Below are 12,810 nucleotides of genomic sequence, written 5' to 3' on the forward strand. Positions count from 1 at the left end.
AAGAAGGCACTGTCTAGACTTGCTTTTGGTTATGTTTCTTTAAGGAGGCTTTTACCTTCTGGCAGGACTATAAAAGCTCCTCCTTTGGGTTCAGCTCATATGTAAAGCCTTCCTCTCTTGCCCCAAACTCTACAGGCACCAAGAGCCTCCAGCACTGCCAGGACTTCTGAGATGGACCTAAATCATCAGCTATGGAAGGGAAAGAGTCACATGCAAGTGTGTATGAGTGTATGTGTGTGTGTGTGTGTGTGTGTGTGCGAGTGCACACATGGTGTGGAGTGGGGGTTAGTTTCCCATGCTCTCGCTAGGTAGTCTGTGAATCTCACATCAGGTATTTGTAAATATTGGCACTTTCCCAGTTCTCCTGCTCCATGCTATCAGTTTGTGTTTCTAAGGCCTAAGCAGCAACTTCCAAGCCTCCATTTCAGCCTCTGAGCCCCTTGGTGGATCAATATTAAGAACAGCAGATGCACTGCCTCCAAATCTCTAATACAATCTGTGTGGTCCCCCAAGAGACCACTCATGCCAAGCCCAATTGCTAGACAAGCATGTGGGTGTTCCCCTTTCAGCGCTGGAAAGTCTGGCTAAACATTTTCTCAGGAAGCACTTTTTTTAAGTGCAAATTATTGTTTCTGAGGAGGTTAGTGAACAAAGTGCTGGCTACGTGGGTGCAATCCTCAGCACTGGGCATATATCTTATCCTGATGCTCTGCAATATGTATGCACAGCACAGAGGGGGCATAGCACATAAAGAGGAGGGACATCATACAAAAAGTGGCAGTCTGGATCCATCAAAGCTAGCCGAGGGGTGGCTGTAGCTCCAATGTGTCTCAGCCTAAAAGAGCTGCTCCCTGCTTCTTCCCCTCAGGCTTGGTTCTTCCCTACTCCAACTATACTTTCTAACATAAATCGGTTATACATTAATTAACGTACCAATCCCAGCTGAGCTTTGGCTAAATCCAGAACACCTTTCTGCCAGTGGCCAGCGTCACCAACCTGTTGTGCTGAGTTATATTTATCCAGGTGTGAGTCGTCTGGAGAATCTCTGCAATGTGAAGAATCCAGGGTGCAGAGCAGGGAGTGTTTCTTCCAAACATCTAACAGGTTGTACCCACCACCTGTGACTCTAACTAATGTAACGTGTTATATTAGAGTACCCTGTGCCACACATACCCTGAAACTACACATTCATTCATGCTCACCTCTTCCATAGGGGCTAGCATCTTCCCAAAGGGACCTGTGATCTTGTGTGGCTCCATCACTGTAGACATAACTTGAAAGGGTATCATGCGTGCGAGAGAGGAAGGAAAGAACCAAGGATTCAGCATTTTCCAAAGCCCTGGGCCTCTGTAAAGACATCTCAAACAGAGCACATAAGAAGGGGGACTCCCAGGGCCACTAGACCCTTTGAGAAATATCAGGTGGATGTTTTCTCCTTTTCACAGCAGGAATCTGCAGTGGCAGATTAAAATAGAATTGCATAACCATGATTTGCAAGGCCTAATTTGAAAGATGGGATTTGGAAATTTCAGTCCTAAGATGGGACAAGACCCTTGCTTGCTTGTCTTTACAGGGCAACAACAACATGTTCACTTGCTTCTTTTGCTTTGCTCTGGATTTGGGTTTCCCTTGCTGCTTTCTGACTAACCAAAATAAAGTTTTTTTATGCATGCATGCTTCTGAAAGAGACCCTACAGAGCAGGTTTGAATGAGAAGAGTGGTTTCATCATTATGATGCTGAACTAGGACACAAGATACCTAGGCTAAATTCTCAGATCTGCCACAGGTTTCCAGAGTGGCTCTTACAAGCATTTTTAGAGAACTAAAAAAGGTCGTGTGAATTTAGATCTCTTGAGTGCCACATGAGGAGGAATGAGCACTGATGTCAGCACCTCACCAGCAACACCAGAAAGCTATTTTGTTCATTGATTGCTGAGGAGGGGGTGTAGCCTTTTCTATCTGACAGGTCCTCCAATACTATAACAAGAGTGGGCAGGAGAGATCATGGGAGACTGCAGGATATTCCCAGGTGCCCAGGGGGCTGTCTGGAGCATGGAAAGGAGTACAAGCCATACAGCAAGATATATATATCATGGTGCCTGTGCTCCCTTGGCTCGTGGGGGTACAAGAAGATGTAGGTTTGCATGACAGTCTATCAAACCCAGCTTTCGCCAGCGTGACATTCCCTTATAAAAACATACAGCAACCCTAACAGATGGTGCTTTGTTGTCCTGGGAAGTTTAAAAGATAACATCATGTGGTCGACAGCTAATGTTTCTAACTGAAGCTTTATATTACTTTCCGAGGCTTTTGCTAATCTAGCATTCCCATCTGACCCATCCAGTTGGCACTGCCTACACGCATAGCCAATAGCACCCTCAGTACAGATCTGCCTCCCCTCTCGTCCCCAGGCAGGACCCACAGGCAGTGTTTCCAGCACATATGTTTCACTAGTGCCCAAGTGCCTTAATCTAATGCACCTGATGCAGAGACTTTCCACGTCCTCAAGCACTTTGCATGTGTTGCAGAACAAAACCATTCCTGACCATCTTCTTTTACTTGACTTGATGGAGCATGAGAGACATTTTTGGGCATTTTGGCATAATCCTATGTGGTCCAAACCAGTGAAGAAACTCTTTAGACAAAAGACATCTAACCTTAACTAACCCTTTTCTGTGGCCCTTTGGTTAAACCAGCAGCATCAGATCCATGGCTTTGGGTAGGAAAACACATTTCAGTACCAGTTTGCAGGCATTTCAGAAGTCCTATCACATGAAACAGATTCCAGTAGGATGACCGATAGAAACACAGGTGGGATCTGTTAGAAATAGGCTAGACCATGCTAGGGAAAATATAGTATTACTCCTATGTAATTTGTTAGTTGTTAAGATTTTTAGAGATGGTTCTTCAACAAACATCTGTAGAGTCTTGTATGCAGGGGTAGTGAGTCCTACTGGACAGAGCAATGGACAAAAGTTAAGGTTGAGGTTTCTATTCCTTCCTCTAATGGAAGGACATGTACATGGCCTTTGACAAGCCCTTTCCACCTCTTTGTGTCACAGTTTTCTTGTGCATAAAACAGGTGAAATGTTACTAACCAGAACTGTGCAGAGAAAGTAGGTGTGGTTTGTTTTTTTTTTTTTTTAAATGAAAGCTTTTGTGATTTAGCTTCATCTCAACTTGGAATTAAAATGGAAATTTTCAAAATTCTCCTTGAAAATAAGTTTAAGGAAAAAAAACCCAGCCAAACAACTCTTTCACATTGATTCAATGTTTTGTTCTTGACAAACATCAAAAGGCTTGGAGGTCAAACTTTTTATTTGGCATTAGAGTGAACAGTCCTGCTGGGTTTTAGTAGATCTAAAATTAGAAGTGATTTCAGAATGAAAAAATCAAACTTTCCACTCACAGTTGTCTAAGTGGAACTTTAAGCTTTGCTATATTTTTCTACTGTTGATCTTCAGTGACGTTCCACCGAAAGCTTTTGTGTTTTGCTCAGTATTTCCCTACCAATACAATCATATGTTCCAATGGCCTGATACCAACAAATTTTCTCCAGCCTGGTCTAACTGACTGCATTCTTAAAGGTGTTCTTAGACCCATGATGAAAAGCACACACAAACACTAGATGCTACTGTTTTTCTTAACAGTGATGATGATGCTAATAATAATAGTCCTAAAAAATACACGGGTATTTCACAACATTTTCAAGTTGGCTAGTGTTCACCTAAAGTCCAGAAGTTTTCACAAGAATTTTATATTTGCTGTGAGAACTAAAATAATGTATGACCATAGCAGAAGAGTGAGAAGTATTCTTAATAAAAATAATAAACCAAAAAATGTATGACCAATAGCAGTGATTGGCCCACAGAGAACAGAGCTTTATTATTCTTTCCTGTCCGCCGGAGTTTCTCCACCCTTGCAACATTGCAGCTTCCTCTTGAAAGAGACTCAGAAAAAGTCAAAACAATGTATGGCCCTCTTCCGTTTGCTATAAAAGTAAGAGTAAAGAAATGTAGCAAAGGCAACAATGACAGGCCTCTACGATGACTCTGCGTATGCCTTCAGGAGGATATTTGACCTTCAAGGATAAGGATGTCCGGAAAGTCAGGGAGTGAGATTTCCTTTGCTTTAAAGTACAATACAACTTTATCCATCTCGCTGTCCTTTAGCGTTGCCTTCTGCTGGTCTCCCTGCCACCCTCTCTTTTAGCATGTGAAATCTCCTGGGCATGACCTGAGCACGGGCGAGCTGCTGGGCCGAGGTTTACAGGATCACTTAGCTGGCTCACACTCATGACATACCCTGGGGGTGAGTCAGTGTCCGGCTTTAGCCGGAGGGTGCCCGTGAGTACCGGCCCCCTTGGCAGAAGTGTAGTGCTGCTACTTGTCCCCACTCCCTGACCTGCCCCACCAGCCATCGCTGCCTGCAGGGGCACCTGCTCTGGGTACTGGCTTGGTCTCGAGGATGCAAGAGGCAGCCCCGGTTGTGTGAGTCACAGGGGACACTGCCCTATGCCTCACACCCCTCTCCCCAACCGCTCAGTCCCGCTCTTGCACAGCTCTTCATCAACCCCTTGGCCACGCTGGTGCAAATGTTTGTGCAAGGGCCCCGTAAAGTGCCCCGGGGTATGGATTTGGTTAAAAATAGCCACTTGTGGAATCACATAGACAGACAGACAGATAGCGACACCCACCCACCCCAACAACAGATCACTGAACAGCTCTGGGTTTAAAGTGACCTTATTTTGGAGGATGCCACTGACTCAGTCCACAGAATTGCCCCACAAACAGTTGTCTCAGCACTGGTGGGGGGAGGAGTGAGAAATGCAGAGCGGAGGGCTGCGAAACAGCAGGCTTTAATTTGAGCCTGGCTTAGCTGCTGGAGCCCTTGTCTCGTGAAATGCTGTGCTCATGCACAAGGCTTAGGTTTGGCGAGCCTAGGAAAAGGCAATCCTTGTACAGCCATACATGGCACCGCTAAATTTGCCTCTTGCTTCCCTTCCTATATATGCTTAACCCTCTGGGGAAGGAGGAGAAAACGGCCACACCCAGCAGGAAGATAAGGAAGGGATCGGGATCGGGTCAGGAACCCTCTAATCAGGGAAGCGTGAGCCAAGCCAGGAGGAGGACAGCCGGGAGAAGACAACTTGTGCATCAGACCTTGCAGAGTGCAGGAGCTCTTAGGGACGCCCCCATGGAGCGGGGAAAAACCCTGGGGAAAGCAACCTGCTCCGCCAAGGCTCCATCTTGTCTCTCACATGTGTTTTTTGAGGGCTCTGAGCGTAGTTAAAGCTGACACATTCTCAATCTTGTTCAAATCCAGTGTTGTCTCAATTTAGCAAAATTATTTTAAAACTCCTGACCCCTCCGAAACAGGTCCCCCCCCCCACTAGTGAAGATTCAATTAATATCAGACAACTTAAACTGATTTGAAAGCATTGGCGCAGGCTCTGTCCTGGTTTAACTTGGCCAGCATCACACCACATCCTCGTTTCGACTAACAGAAGTTTGAACAGAGACAGGGTCCTTAGAGCAGCGTAAAAAAGCAGGCAAAGGCCAAATAATAAAAATAGTATGAATAAATAAAAAGAATGGAAGCCAATGGGGCAAAGGCTTGCCAGCACTGGGGTTTACTGCGTTACAAACACCGAGATGTTCCAGGGATCACTCAGTCCGACACGTCAGCAAGGGCCCTCTACAGTCAGCCTCCTTCCCGAAACATCAGCGGCGCTAGCGCGCGTGCATCCGCCGCTTAGCCCGGCGAAAGACTTTTGAAGCCCCAGCATACAAATGGGACTGCAAGCGGTGCAAAGCCCTTTATGCCTGTCTTATGTTGCTTCATGGGTTGCGGGTGTTCCTATCACACGTTTCCAGCAGTGCGTTCAGATCAGTGGCAACTAATTCTGACTGCTGCTGAGGTCCAGTGGCATTTCTGCTAGCCGTGGTACATCATCACAGCTTCTTATGTCTTCTTCTAGGGAACCCAGCTTATTTCTTGGGTACTTTCTTATTAACTAGCAGGAGATTAAGAGTGAGCTCATTTTATGGCTGATCCTGCTTCACCCACGAGGCTTAGCAGCAAAATTTGCCATTCCCAAATGGCAAATTTACTGCTCCCCTAGGAGCAGTAGAGGGTTTGACCACATGGATTCTTCTAAAAGCAGGAGAAGACTCCCATCTTTTCTCTTTCTGGTGGAGCTTGTGAAGGGAAAAACAAAAGCTAGCATGTCCCTGGCTGCCTCCCGTCATTTCACAGATGGGATTTGGGAGCAAGCTCTGAGCTCTGTGGGGCAAACTCAGTGCTTGCTTACCTACTGCAGCACCTTGGGTTTCAGTCCGTAAAGGCACAGCCCTGGGGCGGTAAGTGGAAGAGAGCTAGAAACATTACATTAATAAGCAAAAATGTACCTGACTCTGATCATGAGCCGTGAGACTGATGTGATCAAATAGTATAAAGTAAACAGAACAGATCTGGGTTTATTAGAGCACGTTCCCTTTTTCTAGGTATCTTATGCTAATGTACTCAGAGATCTGGGAGATAGGAACAGTGTGAGGACTGTAAAAGGAAACCAACAGACAGCTATTAACAGAGGAAAAATTCACAGGTACCCAAGCTTGGGCACTGGGACGGGTTTTATTACGCTCAGAGAGGTTGGCAGAACATCAAGCTTCTATTCTAACATGTATATGATTTTATATCTGCGTGAGCGTGCATGCGTGGACTATAGTATCTACCAAAAGAGAGTGGAAAGGGAGAATTTAACATCCTATCTAAAAAATTCACTTCATGCACTTCAAAGAAGTATCACTGGAACACAGACCATGCTGAAGGGCATAAGGCTGGGCCGAAAACATGCCAGAGACCCCCTGTGCAAGGTCTATGTGGACACATGAGCGTGCATAGCCGTGCCACCATGCATGCAGCATGCAACTGTGAAGCATACACGCAAGCGGTTTGTTTTCTCTAAAGAGCTGTATCTACAGAAAATATATCCCTCTATGACACACGTGCAGTCTTGTTAAGATCAGCAAGAAAACTTTGCATCCACCTTGACCTCAGGGCAAAACACGCAGAGCAAAATACCGCAAACGTGTTTCCAACCTGAGGAATAGAAACGGGTGCACAAGGAATCTAGGGCAGCTCTGCTGGCGGCACAGCAAGCCCTGCAGCAGAGAGATTCAGCCTCCAGTGAGGAAATCCCAGATGCCAGGGATGACTCCAAAGTATTCCCCAGGAATTACAGGCCAATTTGGTCTAAGCTCGGCTAAGAAAAACCTTTGCAAGACAGCTCTGCCCGCTGCCAAGGATACCTCTCATAGCAGCACTGTGGTGCACGCTGCAAGAAGTCCCATTGAAGACGCTGATTAATTTCTCCCTTTAGGCCAACAAGTACTTTAAAGCTATATCTTTGAATTCTGCCAGCCTTTCAATGAGATGAGTGGGGTTTCATCCAGGCAAAGGTAAAAAGAGGAGCGGAGTACCCAGCTCACATGCAGGTGGCTCCTGAGCTTTTCAAAACCGAGTACAAAAACTTGATGGCTTTGTCTCAGATTTCCTTCAAGTCGCACATGGGAGCAGCGGTGAATATCTTGGATCCCCATAAAAAATGTCTCCTAAGTTTTTATTATATTTTGTTTTCCCTTCCTTTATTTCTCCTTTCAGTTTTGCTCACAGAGCAGTGCCTGGATCCATCTCAATCTTCCCTTCGTTTAAAATTCTTATCAGAGAGAGGAAGGAAAGATCGGTGAACCAAGCCATCTGCCTCTCACCAGGCAGTCAGCCATTTGTAGGAATTTCTTCTCCTTTCTTTCGCTGCCAGTGGAGCAGCATTCACAGTTCCGTCACTCTTCTCTATGCGAGGAATAACCTGGTGAGGACACTTTAATGGCTGGCACTGAGCTTAATACTGCCACATAAGAAAAGCTAACGGCAGTATGTGCATGATGAAATGACTCAGGACACTTAACAGCGTGAGTGCACCTGAGCGCAGGGGACACAGTGATCCACGTGCTTGTTAATAGCCTCTGACTGACCATAGAGGCAAAGGCCACCTTAGCCTGGGCTAAGCTGTAGCCAGGGCTGCTTTGATTGATTAAAAAAAGGACGTGCTGAAATATCACAGAGTCCGGTTGTGCCTAGAAGGGACAGGTGAGAGTGGAAAGATAAAAACAGGTTTTGGAAAGGCACTCTGCAACGTCTCGGTCTCAGCTCAGCCCTGGTCAAAGGCAGCTCTTCGACTGTCTGCGGGAGGCAGAGAGCGATGAGAAACCTCCATCGTGCCCATCTGAATGCTTCTGTTTGCCTGTGCCGCTGCAGGGAGACCCACAGCGGTGGTGGGAGGTACCCTGCAGACAAATCACCCGGCAGTGTGTGGAGGCTGTTGTCTGATCACTAACCTGGCTCCTCTGCTTCCCTTCCAGCTGCCAGTCCTGCGAAGCGACATGAGTCTCAAGGGATCCCTCAGTAGCAGCCCTGGCTCAGCAAAGTAAGGACCTCCCTGGCGGGGTAACGTTGGCTCCCTCTGGCTTGGGGTTGATGCCCCACCTCCTCCCTACCACGCAGGGGGAGGCTCCCAGCAGTCCCACTTGCCCCCCAAGTCCCCGGCTGTTCGCTTTGCCCAGCTTCGGCATCTCTCAGGCTGTAGTTGTACCCATCGCTGCTGCCTCATGCCTCTGGGGTCTTGTGCATCACAGCTTGGTAACGCCACCCCAGACAAGCTGTCTGCAGCCTGGAGGAGAGCCACGGCACGCCACAGCCTGAACTAGAGCCACCAGCTCTCTCCCTCCCTCCTGCATGCTCTCAGTCTCCAGAGAGCACGGCGTATGCATATGAGCACCATGTACCATACCACCACCAGCCCTCAGGGGACCGTCAGGATAGAGCAGAAAGGAGATGCCTGCCACCCACTGACTCACTGCACCATGCAGGGCAACCTGACCACAGGGCCTGAAACCCAGAGATCCCTCTTTGATCTTCCCCTGCCAGGCCAGAGCTGGAGAAAACACCGTTATCTCCTGGCTGTGCACTCCTACACACAAGCTAAGCATGGATGGGGAGGGGTGGGATAGCATTACGAGGGAGGTAACCCATGCTTAGACACCCTACCACTCAGGTATTTTACACACAATTATGTCCTTCCACATTTTGAAATGTTCTATATCTGAGCGTCTGCCTTCAAGGAGTATATTTCAAAAGGGTTCATTAATTAGGGCCCTTAATCTAGGCACTCACACTGCCTCAGGTTTGGGTGGACGCAGGTATTATTTGGAGGGGTCTCTGTTTACCTTGGTTACTCCCAGTAACAGCCCAGGTATATCACTCATTGTGAGCCACTGTCCCTAAAACAGCACCTCTAGAAGCTCTCTTCTGCCAGGGGATTCTGTAAGTGGAGGTAACTCTAGTGAAGATGGGCCCAAATGGGCTGCCCTGTCTCCTGTTTCCATCTGTTGGGTTTGGTGACATGGGGCTCGTGGCATGGATAATAGTTAGGGTTGCAGAGAGAACCTGGGGAACCATCAGACAAGCCAGTGCTTTGCCTGGTAATTCAGAGTCCCGCCACATCTGACTAATGTGATGAGGAGGGAAAGGCTGGTCTCTCCAGGGAGAGCCACGAGGTTTCTGTGCTGACAGCAGGGAATGCCACAAAGGGATCAGAAGATGTTAGGAGAAAAGGGTCACAGGGAATGAGGCTGAAATCAATAGAAAATTAAGTCTACGACCTCTTGTTCTTGTTCTGCCCTCTCCTGTGACAGGATCAGCCAGAGACACCTGAACCACATTTGATGGATGTCCAATCTTGCTAAAAAACAGCAGGGGAGATTTCCCATTCTCCCCATGGGGTCTGCCCCTTGACCTTGCTCTCCTGCCTACTAGCAAGCTTTTCCATGTATCTGGCCCTGTCTACAGCTTCAACCCATTATTTCTCACCTCAGACAGAGGAGTGAATTCCTTCCTTCCCCTTTGCAGCCTACCCAAGCAGTTCCCCCATCTTCTAAACCAAGAGGTTTAGTTGGGTGATGATCAGCAGAGCCCATACGTTCATCATCTTGGGCAAAAGGCCTGCGCTGTTTTTAGATCTGGGTTGCTGAAAGGCAAAAAAAAAATTGCTATGCTGTTGAGTAAGAAGCAAGAACTTGTTGCATTCCCCATCCCCGCCCGCCCCCCACCCCCCAAAAAAAAAAAGAGGTAAGCTTCAGGTGAATGGGAATACAGCTTTTTATACCAGCTCAGGAGGAGGTGTGGACAGCTGGATGGGTGGATGCAGAAGCCAACCTTGTCCAGGCCTGGTGGGGCAGGCCAGTGCTCCAACACATTACTCAATGGTCAGAAAGCCGTGGACATGTACCATGCTATCACATTAGTGTATGAGTCGCATTGTAAAGGCAGATGTTAAAAAGAACCAGGAACTGATGGTTTATTTGTACCTTCTTTGTTTTACAGTGGCAGCATGGGCAAAGCGGACGGAGCCTCCAAGCTGAGCGCAAAGGACCTGTATGGTAAGTTGTGCCCACAAACCAGGCTGTTGCCAGAGAAGAACTAGCTGATGGGAAACTCAAGATACAGCTTGTGCCTATTGGACATATCAATGTCTTCTCACTTATCATTAAAGGCTCTTCCAGGCTGTACCAGTGTGCAGGATCTAGGCAAGCTACTCATCTGTTCCAGTATTAGGTAGTTTTTCATGCTCTTCTCTCCTTACAACTGTATAACGAAACCCAGACCCACCCAGGCAAAATTCCTGCACATCTAGGATTTCCTATTGCAAAGACAGCTCTGAAGATCTGGACCCAGTCATTAGGGAGTTCTAGGCACCAGAACTCAATCAAAGCCACGTGAACCTGGGCCTTAGTACACAACAGGATGGCCTGGCATGGGAGCAAAAATGCATCTTGCCTCTACACTACTGTCTCCCCTGCTTGGCCATAGGCACAGTTGTGATTTTGTGAGAACAGACAAGCCTGTGCAGAACGCTGCTTCCCCCCCCCCCGGTCACCCAAATCCTCTCCTGTTATGTTAGCAAGATAACCCGATAAAGGGCCTAACAAAAGAAAGATTGTCCCCAGCAGGTTAATGATTATACTTTTTAACTACTCGGTGAACCATGAAAACTCCAATGCCCTTTGGCTTTTTGGAAGTAGAGGAAATCTGTAGGATCAGTGCTTTTACATACAGAGCCTGATCTGCAGCTTGTTTCAACCACCACAGCTCCAGAAGAGTCAATGAATCACGGGATGAGGAGCAGTAGAGAACACTTAGGTATCAATAGCAGTTAATCCTGATCTTAGCAGCTCTCTTAATGTATCACAGGTGAAGACCTGGCCTGTGGGGCATGCAGGGATGGGCTGAACAAGCAGAAAGTCAGGTGAGAAGTCATCTCCTCAGTCAGTCTTTAGATAAGAGGATAGACTCCTCCGAGGCTTTTGAGGTACCTGAGCCTGCAAGCTCTTTTCCTGGCTTAGACTATGAGCCTACAATGGTATTTCATAAGCCTCCCATGCCTGGTGCAGGTAGGAGAACCAGAAAAGAGGAGAGCTGGACTCTTCTTTCAGAACTTTACTTTCTGGCAGAAAAATTGCTTCACTAAATCTTTCGAGAGCTGTCGATTTGCCTGGTTTAGGCTTTCATTAGATGCAAAAAATCTATAACAGCCCCTTGTTGCAGAGCTTATACTTATCAGAAATCTCCTTTTGCTGCTACAAGGTGATGGTGCTTGCATTTGTCCCTGGAAAGCCACTGTGGTTGCTGAATGTTTTTGCCTGGAGGTTTGTCATTGTAGAGTGGCCTGGAACAGTGTCCCCCAAGTGACCTATTTTGCCTGGGGAGAAGTGGGTCCTGGTGGGTAGGTGGGTGGTGTACTTAGTGAATAAAACGTTAAACAAAGTAATCGTTAACTTAGATTAGCTGCAAAGAAGTGATACATGGGAATAAAGGCAGAGGAGAAATCTGGTGTTACTGGCCAGGGCTATTTGTGGCCTCAATTCTGCAGGATAGGTAGGTGCCAAGTGGAGGTTCACTTGTGTAGAGGTGAAATGACGTGTATAAAGCCTAGAAAGGAGAGGCTAAAGTGTGGAAATGTTTGGGTGCTACTCCACTTTGTGCGCAGGGCTGTCAGCTGAGCTCCTGCTTCTGGCAGCATTGTTTGCTTTGCCGTGAGTTGAAAGCTCCCGCAGCGCTGACAGGGCGGAAAGATTTTGGTTGCAAAGCAAAATAAAGAACCATATAGAGCCACGTGAAAATTAAGCTGAGAGTTGAAAATAACACGTTTGAAACATAGCATGTGCTCAGGCTAGCACGCGCTGACGGAAGCACTCCAGCACTTTGAATTATCTGGGTTCAGGATGACCTAATTTTCGACCATAAGAATGACTTGATGCCTAGTCACAGAGAGCAGTGACCACCCTGCAATGCCTTTCCTGCAAAAGCTAGCAAAGGAAAAGGATGACAAACTGCTTTAAAAACAAACACAGCTTCTCAAATAAGTCAATCTCAACACTGATTTTTTTTTTTTTCATGGGCACACCCCCCAACGCACATCTCACTGGGAACAGGAGCTCTCCCATTTAATTCCAGCAAACCAGTAAATGAGAGCCCTAGGTCCATGGGCTGAATCTTCAAGAGGGGTAGATCAGCATTGCTCCTCCAGCTGCTGTAAATCAGCTGCCCGTTCTTTTCCTCCCACCTCTGAAGGACAATATGAGGTCTGCACTAATTTACAGCATAAATCAGTGGCAGTTGGCTGGGCCAGCCGAGTGTTGCATGAGTACACCCTGGGAGTTTATGCCTGGCAGAACCTGAAACTCACCCAAC

The 12,810-nt window shown here is 47.2% G+C and overlaps 1 protein-coding gene across 2 annotated transcripts in view; it reads left to right on the top strand.

Moving 5' to 3' along the window:
* Positions 1-12,810, top strand: part of EPS8L2 (EPS8 signaling adaptor L2) — a 77,493-nt gene that overhangs the window by 15,762 nt on the left and 48,921 nt on the right. For both annotated transcript variants that reach the window (XM_009670824.2, XM_068944335.1), the window contains exons 2-3: positions 8,424-8,488; positions 10,444-10,499. In XM_009670824.2, the coding sequence (XP_009669119.1) occupies positions 8,445-8,488; positions 10,444-10,499 (100 nt within the window). In that variant the 5' untranslated portion in view covers positions 8,424-8,444. The remainder of the gene's footprint in view (positions 1-8,423; positions 8,489-10,443; positions 10,500-12,810) is intronic.

This window comes from Struthio camelus, chromosome 5, assembly GCF_040807025.1.
Source record: "Struthio camelus isolate bStrCam1 chromosome 5, bStrCam1.hap1, whole genome shotgun sequence".
NCBI classification, from domain to species: Eukaryota; Metazoa; Chordata; class Aves; order Struthioniformes; family Struthionidae; genus Struthio; species Struthio camelus.